We start from the raw sequence: 26,004 nt of genomic DNA on the forward strand, positions 1-26,004 counted from the left end.
TCAAGTCAGAAGGGGCTTGGTGATGCTCTGATAGTCGAGCTAGAAACAGATGCCCACATACCTACTGAAAGTCGGGTGGGGAGGCCTATTCCTACTCTTAAAGGAAGGAATGAGGGGGGTGCTACGTCTGAAATGCCTTGTCCTGTACCACGTACCTCTCAGCGGTCAAATGCAGGAGTGCATGGTCACCCCAACAGATTGCCTAGGTCGGCTTGCAGTTAAGTGTCCTTTGGTTCTGACGTGCAGTCCCAGGTGTTAGGTGGTATGGTCCTTTACACTTCAGGGAAACTTCAAGGTGAGCTGGTTGATCAGAGTTTGTAGTCACCGAGGACGTTGACTATTAGCAGGGGAGAGTGTAACCAGGTAGAAAGTAAAGGCTTACATATAGCGATCCAACGTCACGCTGGCCCTTTAAGAGACAGGCCTGCAAGTTACCGTTCTACCTGGAAGCGCCGCGAGAGGTTAGATGCCGTCAGTGCAAGCAAGGTGGTGCTTAGGTAGATGTAAAATATTATAATAAAAGTTTATAGAACTACTAAATAATAGGAAATATAAATTGATAATAACTTACAAAGCTGTGTACATCGGGTTGGTGACACGGATGACCTTGGATATCACAGGATAGCTCCGATCCGAGTGTAGGTACTTCTCCAGTACAGAAATACCAATTTCAGCTAATCACTGTTTCACGAAGAGCGTAAGTGTTGTGAAAAGAGTTTAATACTTTTAATCATTAATCCTGTTTTTGCAACATGTGTTTTGATAAAGTATATTTCTTTTTGTTGAATAAAGAGGGGAGAGAACGTGTTTGATAGGCCCCCCGCCGTGTGTATTGTCGAGTTACGAGTGATTCATCATCGTAAGTGTTTTACTTTTATTTGTCATATAACGAGTTTTGTTAATTTAAAGGGTTAATGTTCATGTAACTTATGTTCGTGAAATGTTAAGGCACGTTTTCTACTGAACACAATGGGTTCAACAAGTGAAGGTTTAAATGACTGAATAGTGCTCAGGATGCATTAATCCGAACAGGACTGTGTTTATTATGAATAGATATCTATCATTTCATATTTGTGATTGAAATGAAGCACCTGTGTTGTATCCTGAATATAAATGTTATATATGTGTGTTTCTTGTAGGAGGCTGCTACCGTTGTCTATGTTGCCCTAAAAACTCATGTGTTGCAAGTTTAAAGCCTTCTCCGTAGACCCCGGATGTGGCACAATTAATGCTGCACAATTACGCAGTCTGGAATAAAACAACCCACAATAATTTCAACCTGTGCCCCGTCGCTATTATTCATTTACTTTGCTGTTTGATGTTTACACAGTAAATTCATTTACTGTAGCAATAAAGAAAATTGATTTTGGATTTTGAAACACTGGATTTTGGTGTTTCAACACCCATTGACACTTTCCTGATGTTTGACTATGTTTAGCCTGTGTTCTGCACCTCTCTTTCACCAACCGTCTCTGGAGGAGGGGATCCCGAACTGAATTGGTCATCCCAAGGTTTCTTTAAATTTTTTCTCCTCAAGTGAGTTTTTCTGGGAGTTTTTCCTTGTCATCCTTGAAGCTTGAGGCTGGCTGAGGGGCAGTTCTATGGGCGTATATGAAGCCCTCTGTGACATTGCTTGTATAAAGGGCTATACAAACACCGTAAATTTGATTTGAAAACATTATAGTAACCATCACAACTTAGTACTGTCAACAAAGAAAAACCCTCTGGTGTGCTGGATCCAGCCTAGAAAACACTCCACACCTATGTTACCACAGGCCAATTCCATTGCCTGTAGGAAATGTACCCTGGTATATTGGTTTCAGTCATACCCTTCTACCGCCATGCAGAGAAAAAGTATTCAATTGGGTTGAGAAAAGGGCTGTATGGTGGAAGGCAAACATTTACAGTAAAAAATGCTGGTTGATGTTGAACTGTTCTAGTACACGGACACCACGGTGAAAGCTTACATTGTCCCAAACCAGCATTAGAAACAAGTGTGAACCATTTTGAGTCATTGTGTTTTACAGATGACAACTGTGTTGTAGTTGTGTTTACTGTTTGCCGCCTGTGTTTACCATTTTGCAGCAAAGTGCATCACAGTGCAAAATGTGTTTAGTGAATGAGAATGTGTTTAGAGTTTTGCCAAAAGAGTGTCTGATTTGACACATTGGTTTAGGCTACTGAACATTTGATTCAGAGAATGGGGTTTAGTGTTTTAGCAATCGTGAAAAACTGTAACAACACAATTCAAAAACAACATAAGGAACTACAGTCAGTATTGTCCTGAACATGTGGTGACAACAGTGTCAAGAACAGAAAACAACAAATCAGGACAAAAAGAACCTAAATAGCGACATTGATATGGACAACACATATTACAAATAGAATTTCAAGGATGGTCACATTACATTCAGGTTTTCCCTGATTTCATGGCAGTCTTTTAGAAATCGTCCAGAGGGGGGCTGTGTGTCCCTACCCTAAGAGCACTTTTAGCTTTAGCTAAAATCAATAAAGCATGCAAAAATCTTTTTTTGTTTGTTTTGGCATATTTGTTGATCTATTATGGTGTGTAGGGTGTAAACATGATCAGTAGTGCGGTGATTTGGTAGGAAGCCAATTTGTCCTTTACTCAAGACATTGTGTTCCGTAAGGAAGGCCAGCATTCGGGCATTGATAATGCTGCAGAAGACCTTCCCCATGTTACTGCTCACACAGATGTCTCGGAAATTATTTGAGTCCAATTTGTCTCCACTCTTGAATATTGGGGAAATAAACCCCTGATTCCATATTTCAGGGAAGCAGCCCGCTTCAAGGACCAGGTTGAACAGCTTAAGCAGGGTCTGCTGCAGCTCAGGAGTGCTGTTTGTAAGCATCTCTGTCCTGATACTGTCAGGACCGCTGGCTTTTCCTAATCTTAATATTTTTATGTTGTCTTCTAGTTCTTTTATTGTAATTTGGTAATCAAGTGGGTCCTGATTGTTTTTGATGGTTGTTTCAAGTATTAGTTAGAGTTTAGACTGTTAAGTGGCATTTCTTAATACAGGTTTTCAAAATGTGTTTTCCAAATGTGACCATTTTGAACGGTTAAGTGTTTGATTTCATGTTTGTTTAGGTTCTTCCATTTTTTCCAGAATAGATTTTGGTCAATTGAGTCTTCTATTTCTTTTAGCTTTTGATTGTAATGATTTCCTTTTTTTTGCTTTAGAGTTCGTTTGTATTCTCTCAGTGTTTCGGCATAATTCTGATGCAGGTCTGTGTTTTGAGGTTGATAGTGTTTTTGATTAGACAGATTTCTTAAATTTTTTCTGATGTTTTTACTGTCTTCATCAAACCATTCATCACCTTTGGGTTTCCGTTTTGTCTTATGACTATTTTTAGTAAGACCTGCTTTATTGGCAGATTTGTGAAAGATTTTAAGAATTTCTGTAACTGCCCTATTTATTTCAGATTGATTTGTTTGGAATTTGGCAGAGAGAAAATCATGAATTAGGTTGGTAATTTTAGGAGAAGTTAATATATTTTTAAAAGTGTCGTCACTGTCAGGAGCCCATTTGTATGATGTTTGTAGTTCAAACACTTTGCAGGGCTCAGGTTGTTTGTAATTTTTTTGTCTGTTTGTTTTCAGATAGACATTTATCTGACAGTGGTCTGTTAGTGGTGTCTGAGGTCTGACAGTGAATGCGCTGATGGAGGAGGGGTCCATGTCAGTGATAGCGTAGTCGACTACACTAGTTCCAAGAGTTGAACAGTATGTGAACCTTCCTAAAGAGTCCCCTCTGGTCCTACCATTGAGCATGTACAGGCCTAGGGAGCGACAGAGATGCACTAATTCTTTGCCCGTTTTGTTTACAACACAATCAGGGTTGTTTCTCTGGGAGATCCTGTGGGTATGGTACAGTGAGGGTTGTCTAAAGATGTGATTCTTACAAGCAGCATCAACCATGTCAGGCTCACATCCTGTTCTGGCATTCAAGTCTCCGATCAGGAAGATATTACCCTGGGCCTGGTAGTAGTTGATCTCTACTTGGAGATTGTCAAAAAAGTTTTCATAAAAATATGGTGATTCCTGAGGGGGAGTGTGCTTTTTTAATATGTTTTAATTGGTTTGATAACTCGCTTTTGTACCATACAATAACCCCACCAGAGTCTCTGCCACGTTTGGTACTTTTCTGTTTGAGGGATGGTAGTAGGATTTCTGTGTATTCTGGGGGACAGTGAGAGTCTGTGTCTTGCCGACACCATGTCCTTTCTCCTCTGCTCTTCTCCCTGTACACCAACAGCTGCACCTCCAGTCATCCGTCCGTCAAACTCCTGAAGTTTGCGGACGACACCACCCTCATTGGGCTCATCTCTGGTGGAGACGAGTCTGATTATAGGTGGGAAGCGGACAACCTGGTGACCTGGTGCAGACAGAACAACCTAGAGCTCAATGATCTCAAGACAGTGGAGATGGTTGTGGACTTCAGGAAGAACACAGCCCCACTCACCCCCATCACCCTGTGTGACTCCCCAGTCAACACTGTGGAGTCCTTCCGCTTCCTGGGCACTATCCTCTCCCAGGACCTCAAGTGGGAACTGAACATCAGCTCCCTCACCAAGAAAGCACAACAGAGGATGTACTTCCTGCGGCAGCTGAAGAAATTCAACCTGCCAAAGTCGATGATGGTGCACTTCTACACAGCCATCATTGAGTCCATCCTCACCTCCTCCATCACCATCTGGTACGCTGCTGCCACTGCCAAGGACAAGAGCAGGCTGCAGCGTATCATCTGCTCTGCGGAGAAAGTGATTTCTGCAATTTGCCTTCCCTCGAGGACCTGCACACCTCGAGGACCCTGAGGCGAGCGAAGAAGATTGTGGCCGACTCCTCCCACCCTGGACACTCCCTGTTTCAGTCACTCCCCTCCGGCAGAAGGCTGCGGTCCATCAGGACCAAAACCTCACGCCACACAAACAGTTTCTTCCCTTCCGCTGTTGGCCTCCTCAACAAGGCCAAGAGCTCACACTGACTGAATGTCTTAAAACTATTTACATTTTGCACTACATTCAATTCCTGTAATATTTTGTATTTTATTTTATATTGTAAATTGGCAACTTATATTTTATTGTATATTTTATTTTAATTGTTTTCCTCTTAGTATTGCTAGTACTCCACTTAGTATCGCTAGTTTATGTATCATTCCACATAGTATTGCTAGTTTATGTATCCTTAGTATAGTTAGACCACATTTAAATTTAAGATTCCTAAATGTTTATTGTATGCACCTCCCTGCCAAAGCAAATTCCTTGTCTGTGTAAACATTCATGGCGAATAAATCAATTTCTGATTCTGGATTCTGATGTTTCTAATAGTATGACGATGTCATGGCCATCATGAGAGAAACTCTTGTTTGAACTCTTTGCTCCATAGACAGGAGTACAAACCTTGAATGTTCCATGAGCTAATTGTGAGAGATTTACTTTCAATCATTTGCTATACAAAAAAATGAAAATGTATTATATTAGATACGTACAATGACAGGTAAACAATTCAATTCAATTGAGATCAGGTAGTGAGGGATACCCTTATAAAACCCCTTTTTTTAATTGTATGTATATATACACATATGCATACACACATGTACATACATACACATATATATATATATACATGCAAATACACATACACTCTATTTTCCTTCTTAATAATAAAAAGAAAACGTTTTTACACCCTTTTACGGTAATATCTTGTTTAAACATATACTAATGGTGCGTGTGTGTGTGCGCATGTGTGCGTATGTATGTTTGTGTGCGCGTATGTATGTTTGTGTGTGTTTGCGCGTGTATATGAACCAGGCATGCTGCAACGGGGCCTGAAACCAGAGCGTGGCTGTTCTCCGCTGGGCTGGGTGCCTCTAGGTGGAGGTCTATATGGTTGGGATCCACTGGGTGGGGGTATAGTTGGCTCGGAGGTCCGTGGAGGTCCAGAAGGCTGAGACCCGGAGTTTGGGTATCTGTCGTGCTGGGCTTTCCTCCCTCCTGGCTGGTGCGGTGCGCGATGTGGTGGCAGAGCTGGATCATCTCCTCCGCAGGGTGTGGCTCCTCTCAGGTCTTCCGCCAACCTCCAGACGTTGCTCCGATCTAGGTGCACTCTGTCGTACAAGTGTTCAGTTGTTATAGTGGGGTGGTGGCGATGGCTACATTGGTGAGGGTGCCGCAGGCTGTGGCGATCCTGTTGTTGATCCCATTGATGACGTCACGGGGGAAGTATGATCGTGGCAGAAGGGTGGAGATGGTGATCTTGGCCTTTGGAAATTCTTTGTAGGCTTTCTTAGCCACCTCCGTTAGGGCCTCTGAGACGCCCTCTCTCTTGTAGCGCAGGTCGTTGGTGCCGGTGTGTATAATAATGTTGTCAGGCTGACCTAGGTGGGCGTGGCAGAGCATCTTCAGTGCTTCAGTATGAGGGCACCAGAACATACCAACTCTGTGTCTGGGGAACAATTTCCTATGATGGAGGGATTTACCATTGGAGTCCATGAGGACGGCATTCCTAGGGGGCTCTTGGCATGATGGGGTGCTCTGCTCTTCTGAGGGCTGTGGGGGCAGAGGGAGGGGCTCAATTCTCTGCTCCTTTGCTGGCTGTGTGGGGGGCAGGGATGTGTGTGGAGGTAGAGGGGGAGGGCTGGGGTCTGTCCTGTTGTTCTAGCCTGGTTGCTGGTCTCAGTCTGGGAGCCGATGTCAGTGGTCTGGTTGAGGGGTGGGTTGTTCTGCTGTTCTCTGGTGCTGAGGAGGTTTGTGTCACTCATTTTGCGCAACTCTTCTCTGAGGCTTTCATTGTCCTGTGTGAGCTTCCTCACGGTTTCTCCTAGTTGTGCAATGGTAGCACTAGTCTCCTCTTTCAATAGACCCATTTCAGCTCTCAGCTGGTGGACTGCATCGTTCTCTGACTGTCTTTTTTCTTTAGATTCTATGATTTCCATTTCTAGAAAGGATATACAGTCCTGGATGCGTTGAAGAGATACTGATGATGATGCTCTGGGTGTGTGGGTCCTGCCAGGGGTACCGGGTGCTGGAGGATGGGTTTGGGTGCTGGGGGGAGGTTCTGATTGCTGGGGGTGGGTAGTGGGTGCTGGAGGGGGGGGTAGTGGATGCTGTAGTTGCTCTGGACAGGGCAGAAGTGGTACTTGGATCAGTGTCAGATTGGTTGGATATTATTTCAATCGGCATATTGGTCTTAATTTTTTCGGCAAGAGCTTTCAGTCGCGGAAATTCTCTTTCAAACTCTTCCAGTTTAGTCTGAGATCCTTGAATCATTATAGTGCCATTGTTGTAAAAGTTCATATTACATTTGGACTCAGTATTTGTATATAGCTGCCTGATAGATTTGTTCCCATCTTGAGGTTTGTGTACTCTGCGTGGACAGTGGCATGCCAGGCCTCAGGTTGCTGCGTATAGAATAGTAGGTCTGCTTTGACCTCTCTGTCATTCAGCTATTGGTAGTCAGCTCTCAGGGTCTCTTTTACTTATTTTTTCCAGTTTCACTTGTGATGTCATCAGGATATTTTATTGCTAGCTTACCCAAGCTACGCCCACTGGGCTGCTGTAGAAATGTATCAATTTTTCACTGCCCGAATTTGAAAGATGCCTCAACTGTCAGGATTTGGAAAACTCCAAGGTTCTTCTGTTAGCTTTATACCTAGTTTGATACCTAGCTTGATAGCTTTGCTAGCTTTGCTAGAGGTGTTTAGTTTCGCTTACCCAAATCACTTTTATTTAATCTTTAGGTCTTGGCAGTCTTGTCCTCTGTTCTGTATGATTTCTTTGTTCTTGGTTAATCCTATTTCTTTGATTGTTCCTTGTCCAGGTTATTTGGCAGTGGGTTACTGTAGGTTCCTCAGCAATATTTAGCCTCTCTTTTTTAAATTGGAGATTGTGGTTGACTGGTATATCCAATATTTCAGCCAAGTTGCTTACCTTTGCAGGATTTTGCTGATGATTAATTTAATAATAAACGTGTCATTTTTTTGATGAATGCTCTGAGCTCATTTTGTATGCTGCAAACTCTTCTCTCTCTCTCTCTCTCTCTCTCTCTCTCTCTCTCTCTCTCTCTCTCTCTCTCTCTCTCTCTCTCTCGGCATGTCTTCTAAAAGCCCTAGTAATCATCTTAGTTGCTTTGTGGCCTGTCACCTGTGGAGGCAGAGGCTAGTTTAATGTTGTAATCCTCTCAGCTTTACATGGGAAGATAGACCAAGAGGCTACAGCTCTGGTGGGCGTGAATACATGAAAGGGCTTAAAGGTAGCTGTGCCAATGCTTTGATATGAAATGTGGAGATCAAACTACTGTGCTTGTCTTGATCCGATCCAGAGTTATAAATTATATATAAATGGTTCTGCACAACACGTTTCAGGGGATTTCAACTTCCAAGCTTCAGAGCTGTTTTATATGGGAGAAACAACAGTCACATGATTCTCACATGTTACACACCTAATGTGTCCTGTCGCATTGACTGCACTGAGGTGACTTTAGTTACACTAATTCATATTAGCATTAATTTATGTTTGTGTTAAGAGAAGTACAAATTAAGTATGGTGCAGTTTGAACAACATCTATTTTCGGGGGATTTTTCATCATGCTTACTATGGTGTTTAAATCCTGTATCAGTAATTAGTAAAGATATTTGTAAAACCGCCAAAAATGAGTATGTTAATTAAATAGACTAAAAGCTAGGTCTGGCATTGCATTCGGGCTGTGCATTAAATCACCAGCTGATGTCACGTGTGCAATCAACTGCAGGTGTGCTAATTGAAGGTTAGACCTGCAATTGTGTATGTGTGCATATTGTGCAATTGGTCCCTCCCTCAACCATCCTCGGCTCCTCCATACTGTCTTTTGTATCGTCACAACCGGATGTTGTAAATGCTCTGTGAAACCTTTTGACTTGCTTGTGAAGGTTACACACTAGTCACACAAGTCTACACACTAAGTTTGGACCTTATATCCTATGCTGCCTGACTTGTAAATTGATGTACTATGTACTGTGCTATGCTAGCTGCTCCAAGGTATGGGAGACCACCAACACGAGGACAAAAAATCCTACATTTAACCGTTTTGCTCCACACACAAACAGATTTTCAACCAGTGTCCCAGCTGGGAACACAGGAAATCTGCAAAATCTCTCGAGACTTCAGAATAAGCCTGGCGGACTATGTGCAGGAAGAGATTGCGATGATAGTAGGTGCGTTCGACATGGACTGCGGCTGCATGAAACGACCGGCAAGAATGGCCGCTTGCAGTCGGGGAGGAGTTGAAAACGGCTCTGTGAAGTCGGACATTCCAGCTTCTCGTGGTTTGCTGCGTTGATGTCAGTCATGGCCGATCAAGCGTTGTTTGCTTACTTAACTTTATTTATAATTTAACTTGGTCTTTCCGTTAGTGAAGAGACTGACTAAAACCTTTTCTTCGACACATTTTCTATTCAATTAAACTTTTTTAAGCGTTGGCGAAACTGAAGGTGTCCGAATATTCCAAAACACGTGTCAAAGTTGTCGTGTGTGAGTCTGGCCAATCATGAAATAGCTGTGTCGTCACTTGAACCCGTGCAGTTGCTCTTGAGAAAATGCGCTCGGCTACACAGCCGGCAGTTCTCGAATCGATCTCACGGTACTTTGATGGCGACGTCACAGTGACGTGTCCTCGGCGCCGTCTTAAGTCGGACAAAAAGTCTAACCAGAATGCACTTTTTCAAGTCAGCCGCCTGCAGCTGGCTGCGGCGCCGCATGAAGTCGGGTCATGTCGAACGCACCTAGTGTTTGGAATGATTTTCACAGAAAATTCACGGAAAAAAAGAAAAGGGTTTGATTTGTTGCCACAAATCGACAAGCTGATCCTCCATGTTGTCCAAATCCATTTAACTTTACTTTGTGCTGCTCTATGACCGCGTTTGTTATGCTTCCATCTTCTCTCAGCTTGCTTTCTGATTGGATATTGTTTCGTTTACATGATAAACTCAGGGTTTGTCCATTAGGATTTCTGATGTTGAATATTTATGATTCATGATTCTCCGAGGTTCTTCCGAGCAGGTTCGGTCACTTAACACACCTCACACCAAGTCAGGGGCGGAGCCAGTGGAGGGGCACGGAGTGGCACATGCCCCCCCTGGAATCTGTCTGGTTATCAGGTGCCCCCCCCTATTTTCATTGGCTCTGAATGATGTCAATCTCAATAAGAAATAATTTAAGATCCTGCCTGGACAGAACATGACAGAAGCCATATATTCCTGCTTTTCCTGAAGGTTACACTCTGTGGACAGCGTAAACTGAGGTAGGTTTTGATGGTGTGTGTATATAGGATACATGAATTGTAATTGTACAATATTATTTAAATCGCACATTCCCCAGATAGCACTGGTTTTATTGCTGGCCTTTTGCGGTGACAACACTGCAATTTTTCTTAGGAAAAATTGTCATTCTCAAGACAACCAGTTTGAATGTTAGCACTACACTGGTGGCTATGGGCTCTGTTTACAGGTTAAATATTTCAAAAGAATAGAGAGAGATTTCTATTTGAAATTTGCAGGTTTTCGCCGGAATTCTGCGCTCGCTCGTTTGGGCCTGCTAATATCCCACTGCAAGTGAATGCAGCACTAGACGACTCCAACCCACCTTCCCCTTGCCGACTGAGACTGAGGTGAAATCAGTTTTATATTCGATTTAACAGACATTCATATTCGTACCTCCGTGCAGGCTCCGCGTCATATTTAGGGACCGGGGTAAAAGTGTAGACAGCCTGAATGCCAAAAAACCTAGCAGCCATTTGAATAGACATTGATTCCAAATAAATATTGATTAATGTGACTGAGATTAAATCAGCATATATACTTCTGCTACGGGGGTGCCACCCCCCTCAAAATCTCCTGCCACTTTCTTTCCACCCCATGAGTATTTTTTCTAGATCTGCCCCTGCAAGGGCAAATCCGATTAAATAATCTGTAGAACCATCAAGATCATCGGGACATTACCTAGGACTGCAGAAGGGGGGAAATTGGCACGATAGTGTACCCAGCATAACACTGTTGGGTACACACTAAAATGCTTTTTTAATCTTTTAAGATTTTCAAAATGTGAGAGACCACACCATGAGGACAAAACAATCCTAGATGGAACTATTTTGTTCCTATAGTGTGTGGTGTTTGTCTTCGGGGTTCCCCCCACACATCAGGATTTCTGATTGTAATTCAACATGTTTAATATTTACTATTTGTGATCGGGCAGCTCCGAAGTTCTTCCGAGCAAGTTCGGTCACTCTTAACACACCTCACACCAAGGGAAAAGTTGATAAAATTATCTGTAGATAATGGGGACAATACCTAGGATTGTCGGGACATAACCGTTTTTTATTTTATTTGACTGTTGCTTGCTTTTCTACAGGTACACTTGCACTTAGCGATTCATGTTGTTCAATTATAACTTGCTTAACTAAATGCTCTTATGGTTCTTCCCTTTGGCACTTATTTTTGGGTTGTACGCAATGTGTGCTTCTTGTTTTGGCTACCCACAATGCTTTGGGGCTATCTTGTTGTTATTATCAGTGACCTATGCACTTTGTAAAGCTCTCTCTTGGAAGTCGCTTTGGATAAAAGCGTCTGTTAAATGAATACATGTAAATTTACATAGGATTGTCGGAAGGGGGAAATTGGCCCAAAATCAGCCCGATTATCTTGTGGTGTGTACCCAGCATTAGAAAGAACCACACCACCAAAGACAAACCTACACACTGCAATTAAGGGTTAAAACAATAAGAGTGTCTTGACTGAACTGATTGTGATCATAAAATGTGTAGTTGGGTAACATATAAAGCCAGTAAATCTACCAGGTTTATTTATAAAAAACAAATTGAAAGAACATATTTGCTAAACATTTCCTGAAGTATGCAGCTTTACAACAAACAAACATTGACAAAGAAAGACATGAAGCCAGTAAGTAGAGAAAAAGAGATAGCTTTACTATAAAGAAGGCGTCTCTAGCAGAAGTTGCAACATCTCATCATACACTGTGAATATATTATGCATTTTTAAATTTTCATTATATGTAGCTTACAAAAGCTGTTATTTTGCGTGTAGAAGTAAGACTGACCAGCTGCTTTTCATACACAAAAATTGTTCAAAAAGAATGAAGATCAAATACAAATTGAAAAAAATATTCAAATAGGAAGAAATGTGCAACAATAACCAGGCTCAAATGTATGTAATTTGCGATTTGCACATTTATCGTATGGTAGGCTATGCCTTTCTTTCAGCATGTACATGAAACCAGTTGAACAGAAAGTAGTGAACTGCACAGCCTGTTATATTGTGTGTGTCCCAATGGTGAGTTGGGGAGTCCCCAAATACTTAGCTAAAGGAGGCTTGAGCAGTGTCTACACAGTGCAAACACAATAGAAGGACTCATAATGCACCTCAAATTTTTAAAAGCATAGTTTCAGAAAATATGCTTGTATGCAACAAGTAAGAGAGACTATCCCCACAGGGATCTCAGGTAGGAAAGTAAAAGGCCATCAGGGAAAGTAAGGAGTGGGGTTCCACACCAGTTCAGTTTGTCATGGCTACAATTCAGATCAATCCAAACATCTTGTTTATACCATGTTGTAAAAACAGCTCTTTCCCTGCTAACTCTTCTACTAGTTGGAACACAACCTTGCTAGAGGGGCACTGAGCTGTGGCTCTGCCAAGCCTTCCCAGCCCCTGTGTCTGTGTGTTAGTCTGCTTGGCGCATTACTACCTCGAGGTCACGGTTGGTTAACACTAAACATCAGATAAAACACAGAACTCAGTAAAATCGGAGGATATTGCTTTGAGGTTAAGGTGAAATTGAGGAATTTAACAATGAGGTTGGTGACAATGTTTACATGTGATTGAAGGCAGCACATGAGATCTGCAAGGGAGGAAAATCACAGGCCAAGCGAATCTTTTTCTAAATGGCCACCAGTCACAGTGCCAGAAGTGGACCAGCAGGCATGTTAGGTGAAAGGCATGAAGGGTGCCTGAGCCTGTGCAGCCTTAAGAGGAAGTCTTGAGATGGAACCACTTTAAAGAACTGCACCGGGAGACAATTAGCTACTTGATTAAAAGGTATGCAATTTTGTTCTGATGCTTAAAGCAGTTGTGTGCAGAATGGTACAACAGTTTAGGAGCACTTATGTATTATTTACATTGTAGAGAATCTATTTATTTAGGTATACCTCTTCCACAACATATATTCCAATCCATAGTGTGATCAGTGATGTGTCACAAACAAAAGGACACAATGTCAAAGCAAGGGGTAACATGGAACGATTCAAGGGTGCACATTTTACTCAAAGCTAACTGACAAAATTACAGATGTGCTTGGTGCGTTCCATCTGCGCCTGTCACGTCCGCTTCGTGGATACAGATTGTAGTTCATTTTCATTTTTTTTGCAGAAAATTTGAATAAATATTTACAGAGATGCAACATATACGTGTTTGATAAATAAAAAGATATATTAAATGTATTTGCCATGTTATAATAAAATCTAATACCAAAATGGAAAACCAGTAATACAACATGAACACGAGAAGAGTAGCACAACAAACAGATAAACATGACCTCTTTAATTAATGGTGACAGTCAATTTGTTAGTTTACAGCAGAAAGGCCAATACACACAAAGATGTGTTGTATGTGTCTTCAATACATCGTTTCATCTAACAGGCTAAGGTAAGATCAATTGAGGCTTTCAAGGTTAGTACTGATGTGGTCTGATGTAACCAAACCAGTCTGTCGTGTGTGCACAATGAGTAATAAAACAATAACTAATTTAGGAATACAATCCACATAACGTAATACATACAAATATAAATTAAATATAAGCAACTCAATTGGATCTCCGCACGCTAATCATCAATTGTTACGATTTATTTGATTTTGAATTAAATAGTGCAGGTGAATACAGGATTTTTACTGAGTTAGAGGCGAAATACAAAGACCTTTGCATCAGAAAAACCAATTTAAAAAAGCAACCTAATTCTCGAGTTATAGGTTAATTGGTGGAACTACTTTAGATTTTCTTGACAAACTCTATTAATGGAAAAGATGGACAGACCACACAGAAGCTGAACAAATTGTCTTTCTTATTTTCTTTTCCTTTTTTTTTGGTAAAATATCTGGACAAAAACTGATCAACAGAAGTGTTTCTTATTAATGGGCTTTTTGTGTCAAAGTTCCTGATTGCCAACCATGATTCCATGCTACCAGATGATGCCTTCAAGGACTCTTGACCAGCATTTTTTCTGCCATTACCACAATGATCACATGATCATGTACACATCTAGCAAACAAAAGAGGTGCCAATCAAGCTAACAGGATAGCAGCCATGCTAACCAGGAAGGAGGCTCAACAGACAGAGACCAAAGAGATGGACAGATAGAGCTACTCTACACAGATGGGCTGTGATCTTTTAGTTTCTCAAGCAAAACTGCCCTTATCTACCTCCCTTCTGTCTTTTGCACTACAATTCTACCATGCTGTCAAATCTTTATCTTTTAGATGCCATTTATAACTGACACAGTACATGTTGGTACTATAAAAAAGCTAGTGGCAGGAATGGCTTTACTGTAGCAAAGGCCATTTAGAATATCTGTACTGTACACGCTGTGAGATTTGAGGTGAATATTCTACCACACCAGAAAGGCAAGGGACTGATAGCAGTTCATTAAGCAGTAGTTTTTTCTTTGCCTGTAGGAGTCAGCATCCAAATGTGTTTTACTAACCAAAAAATTAACAAACAGGAAGGTGGTAGTGCATAGTTTTGCAGCGCACTAAAAGGTGTGCCAGTTTATGTTGACAGCATACATATTTAATGACTCATCTACCAGCTGTGAAAAATCGATCTCTCATTGCGGAAATATCAATATGATAAACATATCTGCCAACATCCTGTTTAGTTGGTGGTTCAAAGCTGATATGTTACAGGACGGGGACGGGTGGGTGTCTGTGTCGTCATTTTCTGGGATGTGGCTACAGACACAGAAGTGTATTACTGGGGAGGTGGACTAGGTAAGTACAGTGGGGGCCAGAGGAAGCCAAGGATGTTCAGAACAAAGAATACTGAAAAGAAATCTCTAAGACGGTTGTCTCCATCTTTTAAATCGGTAAGCTTCCCAGTAGGCACACGCAAGTCTGTGTGGTGAGAGGAGAGGAAGGTCGGAAAACTGGCACAGTTCATGATTTCAAAGCTTCACCTCTGAGCCCAAACAAAAGAAGAAAGACAAGGCTTTGGCTTTTGCCATCTGATAACTTCCATTCTGTTCCATTCCCCGGATTTGAGAAATGGTGTCTTCCCCAACTGTGGCAGTCCAAAGGTGTTTGTGTGTGTTTAATGTGTGTATGCATTAAATAAATGTGTGAATATATGTCTGTGTGTGTGTGGTTTGATCCTCTAGAGAGCCTTTCTTGTCCCTAGGGTTGGGGCCTTACCACAGGATTGTGGAGGAGGGTGGTGGTGCGACGCTATGCTAGCGAGTAGATGGCATTGACCGGGGATGTGGCCTCAGAGCTCTCGTTGCCTTCTGTCTCCTCCTTGTCCTTCTTCACGGTGTACTGGCCGATGAAGGAGCCATCTTCATTGAACTGGCCGTCTCCACCCTCGCCGTAGTCACCCAGGCTGTCGTCGCTCTCCTTCACGTTCCCATCCAGGGAAGTCTGGCTGCCCTGCAGAGGCTTGTTGTCCTCGTCACTGCTGCAACACGGAAAGGAGGTGGGGCAAGAGAAGTCAGAGGTTAGTTACTGTGGCCGCAGTAACATTGTCAGTGAGGATAAAATACCTTACCGTCCCATTTGTAGGAGGGATGGGGGGTTGGGGGGGATGGGGGAAGAGGGATAGAGGAATTCTGGGAATTGTACACAGATAATGGAGTGAGGTTCTGGAGGGGGTTAGTAGCTCACTGACGCGTCTAAAGCTAGGCCACGGTCTTTCAGGCCTGTGCGGACTGGAAGACAAGCACACCATAAAATACAACATTTGAACACCCCTTCCCCACACATACTTTGGACAAACACAACAGATGCCTTCAACTATAGTAACAAGTATATAGTAATACTCCATCAGAGTGCATAGCAGCTTGCTGATCTAAGCCCAGCTCCAATACTGCACAGCTTTTGAGGCAACCTCCCTCTCTCTTGGACAGACAGTGGACAGTATGTCACCTTTCACCTGCAGACAAATTGTGCATTCTCATACTCATGCTGCTCTACTGGGACCATATTCTGACATGAGAGTTTTTAACTTATTTAAGCACATAGCAGTTAACTCCCCTGCTTCTACCCAAATCGCAGCATTGCAAGCTTTTGTCGATTTGTGCAAAAAGCATTGGATGCTATTTGTTTCTCTCAATTCAGAACATGGCCCTTGTCTTCATCCTCTGCTCCGCCTTGTGGGTAGAAATCTCCATGCATGAGGGGGTCGGGGGCTATCGACCAGCATTACTTTTCTAGATTCTTAGAACAGGCAAGTAGCAAGTAGCAGATAGGCATTTCCACAGCAAGGAAATGTAACAAAGGGATGCAAGTTTAGCTTTTCAACAGTTTGCTTCATCATGTTTTAAAATGTTCATTTGCATCTTGAAAAAGGTTATTGTGTTTTTCCAGACCGTCTTTAAGTCTCTTGTTCAGCTGTGTTCCATGTCATAGCAAAACTACTTATGTAGTATTCTTAAAATATAAATAAAGTTGATTATTGGTCCATGCTCAATGCAAGATCATCAATTATCTGGACTTGTACTGGACTTGAGTCTGTGCAGTGTTAGCACTGCTGAACACAAACAATGAATTTGTGGGAATCAAAATCTGCTTAAACAGTTCAAGTCATTTTTGAGATAGATCAGTCTCACATGTAAGTGAAAGATAAAGAAAGACATTTAGAAAGACAGTCATACAGACAGACAGAAAGACAGTCAAACAGAGACAGACAGACAGACAGACAGACAGACAGACAGACAGACAGACAGACAGACAGACAGACAGACAGACAGACAGACAGACAGACAGACAGACAGACAGACAGACTCGCACAGACACATTTATAGATAGAGAAGATATCCTATCCAAGTTGAGAAAAAGTAAAAACCTACATGGATAACTAATGTCAAAGATGAAAATAAACTGGACAACTGCACGGGGAAAAAGGGCTTCATGTTTTAATCGATTAACATATTGTCACCAAAGAGGCACATATTATAAATGCAAGAAGGTTTACCTTGAACCATACCAGGTCTGTGCAGACACCTAAAAAAGGTGGAATGATTGTGTTTATTGTGAGCATAGCTTGAGCCTGATTTATTTGTTAGCAACCCTCAAATTCACTGAGCTGGATTGTGCCATACGGTGAGCTGTATAGCAGCTGGCAAATACGAAACTCGAGCCACAGCTCAATATCTCCTGAAAAAGTGTATCAGGACTAAATCGCTAGGACAGCCCTATGCCTTAGTGCAATGACAAAGCTTTTAGATGACATCTATACTCCTAATTAAGTACATCTTAAATAAGACTTAGAAAAGGCTGTCTCAGTGTCGGATTTGCCAGGTTTAGTTTTTTGACCGTATTGCCCAAGAGATGTTAGTGAGTCAGAGGGCTGAAGGAATAGCTTTTCTCTCTATTAAATATGTCTTCAGAATGAGAGTGCAGGCTTGAAAATGATTCCATTATCTGATTAGATGATCATTTCAGAGATGAGTCCAGGTGTGGAAAGCAACTCAGGGAATGTAACTTTCTCAGCTACATGTCTCAGCTACATGTCTCTTAGCTAAGTATCTCAGCTATATGTCTTTTAGCTACATGTCTCTGCTACATGTCTCAGCTAAGTGTCTCAGCTACATGTCTCAGCTACATGTCTTTTAGCTACGTGTCTAAGCTACATGTCTTTTAGCTACGTGTCTAAGCTACATGTCTTTTAGCTACGTGTCTCAGCTACATGTCTCAGCTACATGTCTAAGCTAAGTGTCTCACTACATGTCTCAGCTACATGTCTCAGCTACATGTCTTTTAGCTACGTGTCTAAGCTACATGTCTTTTAGCTACGTGTCTAAGCTACATGTCTTTTAGCTACGTGTCTCAGCTACATGTCTCAGCTACATGTCTAAGCTAAGTGTCTCACTACATGTCTCAGCTATGTTTTTTTTACAATGTTTCTCTCCGCTACGTCGCTCAGCTACATGTCTCAGCTATGTGTTTCAGCTACATGTCTCAGCTATGTCTCTGAGGCAAGATGTCTTTATTGTGATAGGATCATAGAATGTTTTGATAGATTTTTTTAAAGATCAATCAAAGGTGCTCATTGGATGCAATTCAAAAGAATAGATTAGAGAAATGTCAACTTAAGTGGGTTGATACTTTCCACCTTCAAGATGAATGGCTTTATCAGAGTCTTTTAGATGAGATAAGTACATGGTTGGAACATCTTGAATAAAAAAAATTGGTTCACTATTAACCGATGATCTAAGTCATACTGTAAGTGATTCATGTATAGTGATAGTTGAAGGAGACTGTGTTGATATTAATCGATTAAAACGCAACGCAAAAAACCTTGGAGCATTATGCATATTAAGGGGGGGTTAGAACACAATTGTGCTGGGAGAGGGGGGAGACATTGCTCCCGTCATACCTTTCAAGGGACCCTGATTTTTGACTTATAGAAAAAAAGAAAACAGAAAGAAAGGATCCAGGCATAAGGTGAGGTAGAACAGAACAGAAGTGATCAAAACAGACAAGACTGAATCAACTCACACTGGGAGATATTCTGTATATGCGTGCTTGTGTGTGAGTGGTGTTGTGTATGTGTGGTGGTGGTGATGGTGTATGTGTGTGTGTGGGGGGGGGGGTGTAGGGAGATGTGTACAATCTAATTATGCATTACATACTTTAAAAGACATTTTAAAATGTATGGTTAGTGTTTTCACATTTGGTTATTCACAAATTCACATCCACACTTTACCTATGACACATCTTTAACAGGACACTAATGACAAAGAATGTGTAACATTATGGTACCAAACATTTAACAAAACAAGTCTAACATTAGAGTAACAAAAAAGAAAAGGAAAAAGGATATACAGTTAAGAGAGAAAACAGCACATGCATCTCGTGTCAGCTAAGGACATCCCCAGCACAACATCGCACCAAAGAAAGGAAAGACAAATCATACGCCGGCTATGATACATGTCCTGGTGAACCTCTTCTCTCCTTGCTCTGCCCCCCTAATTTAGCTTCTCGGGGGTGTCAAACGGCACCGAACACAAATACTCCTCTTTTACCCTTCCCTTCCACTCTGCCCAAATTGATTTCCCTTGCAATCGTTCACCTTGCTTGTCTTTAAAGGTCAACTCACAAGCGGAAAAAAAGCAATTAACCTCTTGGGGTGAGAGAAGGAAGGGGGACATGTTTTCTCTTCAGAACAAGAGGTTCTGGAACCTCGGCTGCTTTTGCTGATGACATCGTCTTCAGGATGACAGCAGCACCTATGTAGGAAGCGGATCTCTGATCCATGACAGGCTCGACAATTCACAGTTAAACACCCCTCAGTCTCTCATAGAAAGAGGGCATGTCCACTAATCTGAGCATATTTACCAATTCCCATTATATTAGAGCGCAGATTACGGTGATAACTCTGCAACTAACGATTATTTTCGTAATCGATTAATCTATCGATTCTTTTTACAGTTAATCGATGAATCGGATAAAAAACAAAAAAGCATTCATTTCCAACCTTTTATTCAAAAACAGAACTGAAAAATCTTCAGAATGCGCACAAACAGGCACACAATTTTGTAAAAGTTATTAATATTATCGTGGATTTAATGCTATTTTTAGAGATGAGCAATTTATTTGAGTTTTGTTTAAAACATTTGTGAAAATTGAAAGGATGTGGAATTAGACCAGACTGTATTAGAATAATCTGGTGGATATGTAAGATTTTTTGACACAATTTTGAAAAAAGTTAAGATTGGCAAAGATTAAGCTATTTTCAAAGATTAGTGATTTTCTATCATTTTATTTGAAACTTCATTGAAAAAGTAAAGGCTGTGGAAGTATACCAGACATTGTTAAGATACTCTGGTGTCTTTTTGAGGTTTGATATTCATAAAAATATTATAAAAGTCTAAATCTTTCAAAATGGTATGGGTAGTTTTCACCCGGCCCCTAACGGGGAGTGAAGCTCGCCTAGAGCGCCAAATGTGCTAGGGCCGGCCCTGGTCATACTGATTTCTCCGCCATGTGTTTCAGAACAACGTTACTCAACAACGTCTCTCCGATGGCTTTTCCTCTACCTCCGCTCTGCTCCACAAAACCTTTTTTTTTATACTCAAACATCTCCACGTTTTATTGAGTGGGGTAATAATCGTGCGACACAACAAATCTATAATGAAATTCGTTGCCAACGCTTTTAATAATCGATTTAAATCGATTTAATCGATTTGTTATTGCAGCCCTAATCTTGATTGCCAAACTTTTTGTCTGAAGTGCTGCATGATCTGCAGCCCCTGGCTAGACAGACCAGTAAGATCATTATCGGTTGTTATTTCCACTTTGGAGGTAGCAGATGTGCAGTAGAGCTAACAAAAGAAGGCAGGGTCAATACAGGATGCATGCCCCAAGACTTCAGCCTGGTTTAACCTGCAGCTTAAAGCTCTGACTAACTAAGGGTGGCCTGGTTTAACCTGCTGCTTAAGGTTCTTAACCTGGGAATGACTGCCTGAGGAGGGCTGCAGCTCCCTGGGGGGGGGGGGGGGGAAGAGAAAACCCCAAGCTCAAACCCATGAGGGAAGGTTTCAAACTCAATAGCTGGGTCCTATTCTGCCAACTGCTAGAATCAGTCTCAACAACGTTGCGCATGTTTGGCAGTCCCAAAACCAAAAAATCGGATTGGTTGCTGCTATAACACTCCCCACCCCTTCAGTGTGCACATGTGCATGTGCTACAAAACCGGTTACTGATTGCAGAGATAGAAAAGCCAGAACAAACATGTTAGGGAGCTTTGATAAACATACCTTGTCTACAGTTCTGTTTGACACCCCTGAGAACTACATAGCTACAGTATTATCTCATCTCTTACCTTGCAGTAAGTCCATACCACCCATGTCTGACCCCCCCAGACCCGCCCCCAGCTTGTGGGAGGTAAGGCTTCTGCCCCCCTGTCATGCGCAAGGCGAGAGGGATGCCGTGCCAAAAACCAAAGTACCTGTTTTCGTTTTCGTTCTCATTTTCGTTCCTGTCATGGACAGACGACCCATTTCAGCGTGAGGGAAGAGAGAGGGAGAAGACGTGAGGATAGGAGAGAGAGAGGAGAGAGGGAGGAGAGAGAGAGAAGAAAGAAAGGAGAGAGAGAGGGTGCATAGAGGGGATGAGATGGAAGTAGATAAAGAAGGAAGGAGAGGTGTCCTCCAGGTGATGCAAACACACACAGTAGAGTGGACACAGGGGGATTAGTGCCAGTGCTAGTGAGGCCATGAGAGTGTGAGCTTAGCAATGACTATCCCTGTAGGAAAAAAGGGTAAGCATCAGGAAACAGAGCTTGGAGATGACAGTAGAGCTGGTAGTTTGCTCAGAGGGTTGACTCACACACAGAGGTCTGTATAACAGCGGCCTGAACAGCTTGACAATAGCCTCTATTACAAACAGTCTAGGATTGTAGTCAGTGTCTCAGGCGGCCCGACGTAAAAAGCTTTTTTTAACACCCATCATCTCGTCTATACTAACTAATCTTTTTTATCTTATTTAACATATTACACATTATTCAAAAAAGATAGTGTTGACTTCAAGCTGTTTGTATGTTTGGATAGATGATTTAGATTTTCTAAAATCCTGTTAACCTAATTGTATGGCCTATTTATTAAATCTAGGTTTAGTGTTCCCCTTTAATGTTTTTTTAGACACATATGCTTCAGGAAAGAAAATAGTTAGGGATTGACCAACACACATGGAGGTCAATGTGAGAGCACAGGTGGCACTTGAGTTAATGTGTTAAAGCCCATAATAATCACCATGGCAAGTGGTAGTGCTGAGGGTCCCGAGGGTTCTTTGGATGCACCCATCTATGCCTTAGCATGAGAAAACTGATAGCACCACCACAAACAGTGCATGACTTCTCAAAGTAAAGTAGTGTCTGTTGCAAAGTTGGGTATTGTGAATCAGTGTGTAAATGTATCTATTACATTTTATAAAATCATAAAAAATCTGTATACTGAGAAAGCATATCAAATGTGTTCTAAGATCATAATTACACAGTACCTGCCAATGTAACCACCATGACAGGGTTAAAATGAAGCAGGATCAATGATGAGATTATTTGACTATGCTACATGTTAGTATTTCCACAGTCAGGAGGTTTAAGAGTGAACCACTTCACTCAGTTCAGTGGGACCTGAAAGGAGCGGAAGACAAATCACTCACCAAATATTCATACTAATACACAGTAATACACACGACTTCTGACCTCCCCTGCAAGTTTATATAATCAGTCCACAATAAATGATCAACATTAGAAAACCTTGTTAGATCCACTTTGACTCAGTTCTGGATGTGACTTAACTGTTTCATCAATACCGCACTGACAGCTTCCAAACGTCACCTTTCTCATATCAGAACATAATACACATTCTGAACCTGACTTGATCAGCTCAGAGCCTCAAGTCCCACAAACAAATAAGTATTTAAAGAGTCGTTCCCCCAAAAGTACAACAGGTCTTTGCTCAACATTCTGGCTGTGTTTGAGGTGTTACTGTGCAGGTGAGTAAACTTACTGGTAGTCAAATGACCCGTCGTGTTCCTTTTGATCCACCTGGTCCAGAGCCAGGTCCTTCTTGTCTCGCACTAAGGTGTGAGGTGGATCACACGTAAATAAGACAAGCAAACACAAGTAAATAACATGCAAATCATACAGAAAAATGCAAGTAAATAAGAGTCAGGTCTTAAAATGCATCTGACTTAAAAGTAAACTTATGTGCTTAAGTCCTACCTGGGTATTTGATTCCTACCTTGCAATTTGACTCATGTGGGTATTCAACTCATACCTGGATATTTGACTCATACCTGGATATTTGCCCCCACGACTCCTCTTAATGAAGCACACAATGAGGAGGATGAGGATGATGAGGGCAATGGCACACATCAGGCCTATGAACCAGCCCTGGGTAGCTATGTCCACCTGGTCCTTACTGTAGGCTGTAGGATATAAACGCACACAGAAGAGAGAAGGATAGGACACAAACAGGAAGGGAAAGAGAGAGACAATGTAATGAGACTGTGTTTTCTGACCCAGATGAGTCATCGCTAACAATCAGACAATCTGTCCACATCCAACAATGTTCAACGTCACAGTAATCACACTGCAATAATGTCCCTTAAACAGAAGGCAACAATTCCTAGATTGATATTCCTCTTTGTTAATCCACAATGAACATTCCATCTTCATTACCATCAGTGCCTTTGAGAGAGTTGGGTTCGTTATAACAATTCTGGCGCAATTATCCTGAACAAAAGGTAATAATACATATTTCTTTATAACATAACAAATTTAACAAGAATAAAAGATAAAACACCTGGGTGAACAATGGAACATTTTCAGCAGGGTCAAGAAGAATAGGCTACTACAGTTGCATGGGTCAATCTAAGAGAAAATAGTTGCATGCAACATATTTAACTAAAAAACTACTGTCGGCTGTCAGTTCAGGTACAGGCAAAAGTAGAGAACCATATAAACATCTAATTAAGGCAGGATTTTAAATTCATGTCAACATTCATAAACATTTAGAGTATATTTACAACCAATTTATGACCAAACCCTATATTTTATACTATGTATACACACACATTGCGCTACGTTGACTTAAGTAAGTAACTCTTAAATTAAAATCCATCGTTACCAGCTTCAAACTGTGTCTGTAGATCTGTAGATAATCAAAAAGTTACAACTGACATTTTCACAAAACATTTACACCTGGCAATTGCAAACTATTAAAGCACTTTTCTATTTGTCTTAAGTTTTGGGAGGGAAGATTTATATAAATGTTTAGGTTGTAAAAGGTACAACTACCGTTGCTGTTGCATTGACTTTGTGCTCATCAGTCATTGGACAAATGAACAGCTAGAAGAGAAACCTTCTAGTTTGAAGTGAGGCCACCTTACAGGCGAGATGGCCCTGTGTTAGCCATGGTGGCGCCCTAGTGCAACCAGGGACGATCTATTCTCACCTGGCCAGGAGTGGTCTCACCTGCGCTGGTCTCGAAGGTGATGTGTTTGCTGCTGATGCTGTGGTGCGCGTGGGAGTACACTCGCAGACGGTACTTGGCCCCTTCTATCAACCCTGCCAGCTTAACGTGGGACTGCTGTTTCACACGTATGCTTTTCACTGTCTCGTTGCCTTGGAGACACAAGAGAGGTGTCCGTCACACTCCGTGGGAGTGGAAGAAACGGGGCTAACAGGAGTTCATGACACAATCATGCTCAGCGGAGTGTTGTGTTTTGTTTCCATGAGATGACGGGGCTTCTGGGGTGAGACTACAGTACAACTGTACCACTGTCTCTACCCAAACTTTAGAGCATGTTTTCAAAGACAAAAGTTAGCTAATGAAAGTGTGTAATATTTTATTTGAAAAAACGTTTATAATGAAAGCAGTACAGAACTTTAAGGTACATGCCTTCAGCTAATATTCCTATATTATTTTTTTACACTATTTTCTCCCAGGGCATAATTCTCCAGAGAAACTAATCTAAAAAAGTGGCCATTTTGTGTTGAGGGAAAGCAGTGTTATAGGGAGCAGGTGTTCCTTCAGGCAACAGTAATATGGTGAACATCAAAGTTTTACAAAACTCAGAAGACAATTGGCCTCTGTAGGGCTACATTCTCTCTAAAAGTTTGAATTTAAATGGATCATTATGTGTGATTATGTTGGGTAGCAGAGTGATCTTTCTTCCACTACATCCAATTACCCAGAAACCCCACAATCATCTTTCTATTGGGACAAAAACACAGCGTTGTTTTGAAGCACAGTGTCTTTCCATAGAAAAGACATGTTGGTCATGACACTGCCAAGCTTGGGGCATGACTCGGAATGGCTGCAGGAAAGGGGTAACGCAAAACTGGTGACATCATGCACCATGCCGGCGAAATATCTTTGAACCAAGAAGAAGGCTGATCCAGGCCATCTGGCACCGCTTGTTTGTCAGCATCCAACACAGTCTCAACACCAAGCCAAGCAAAGAATGCTGACCATACTCATTCAAGCTGGGGTTTATATAAAAAGTAATGAAAAAAAGATTTGTGAGTGTCTAAATAGGGAGAAGGATCCACTATCCTTGAGAGCAACAAGATACATCACAAGGCTGCTGCTCGGAGAACCTTTCTTCAAGAACATATGTTTTCTATTAACTGCACTGTGCTGTGCACTGAGTATTTGCTGCTTCAGCCTCACACTGGATAGCACTGGATCCTCTACGCACATGGCGGTCATGAACAATTAACATGTTATTTAGTCTCGGTGGTTACACTTTACTGTTTATAAATATTTATTAAATCGATAAAATAAGTAAACGTATATTTATGTGTTGATGTATAATCTTGTGCATGCAACCCCCCCCCCCCCCCCACCCCCACCACCTTTTTCCAATGGCTTGTTTCATTTGTGCAATAGCCAAGTCTTTGTTTTGGCATACTGTCTTTAGTCTGTCATATAAAATCTAAGTCTAAAAAAGAGGGTCCTTATTGCCTTGTAATTTCAACACACATGCACTACATGTGTGAAACATGCAGGGAACTTTAAAGCTGTCTTCACCGCTGAGCTCCCGGCTACAGCACATGGCTGAAGCCAGCCTCACTCTTATTGGTCTCAGATGACTGTATGTGTATGAGCCTGTTCCATAGTGTAAGTACATTCAAAGTACATGTTGATCCATTTATTTCACAGCCTACTGCACAGTCCTTATGAATGACAGTGTAACAAGAATAGTGAAAACTACCAGT

The 26,004-nt window shown here is 41.7% G+C and overlaps 1 protein-coding gene across 6 annotated transcripts in view; it reads right to left on the reverse strand.

Annotated features, from left to right (window-relative positions):
* Positions 1-11,923: 11,923 nt before the first annotated feature.
* nfasca (neurofascin homolog (chicken) a) overlaps positions 11,924-26,004 on the reverse strand; it is a 69,350-nt gene continuing 55,269 nt past the window's right edge. For 3 of the 6 annotated variants that reach the window (XM_047025094.1, XM_047025092.1, XM_047025089.1), the window contains 3 exons: positions 23,076-23,207; positions 22,787-22,856; positions 11,925-15,732 (listed from right to left, as the gene is read on the reverse strand). In XM_047025094.1, the coding sequence (XP_046881050.1) occupies positions 15,504-15,732; positions 22,787-22,856; positions 23,076-23,207 (431 nt within the window). In that variant the 3' untranslated portion in view covers positions 11,925-15,503. Of the gene's footprint in view, positions 15,733-17,247; positions 17,277-18,651; positions 18,676-21,225; positions 22,408-22,786; positions 22,857-23,075; positions 23,208-24,255; positions 24,406-26,004 lie in introns of all 6 variants that reach the window. The other 3 variants (XR_006956470.1, XM_047025093.1, XM_047025090.1) reach the window with 3 other exon arrangements.

The sequence above is a fragment of the Hypomesus transpacificus genome, chromosome 9 (assembly GCF_021917145.1).
Source record: "Hypomesus transpacificus isolate Combined female chromosome 9, fHypTra1, whole genome shotgun sequence".
In the NCBI taxonomy this organism is placed as follows: Eukaryota; Metazoa; Chordata; class Actinopteri; order Osmeriformes; family Osmeridae; genus Hypomesus; species Hypomesus transpacificus.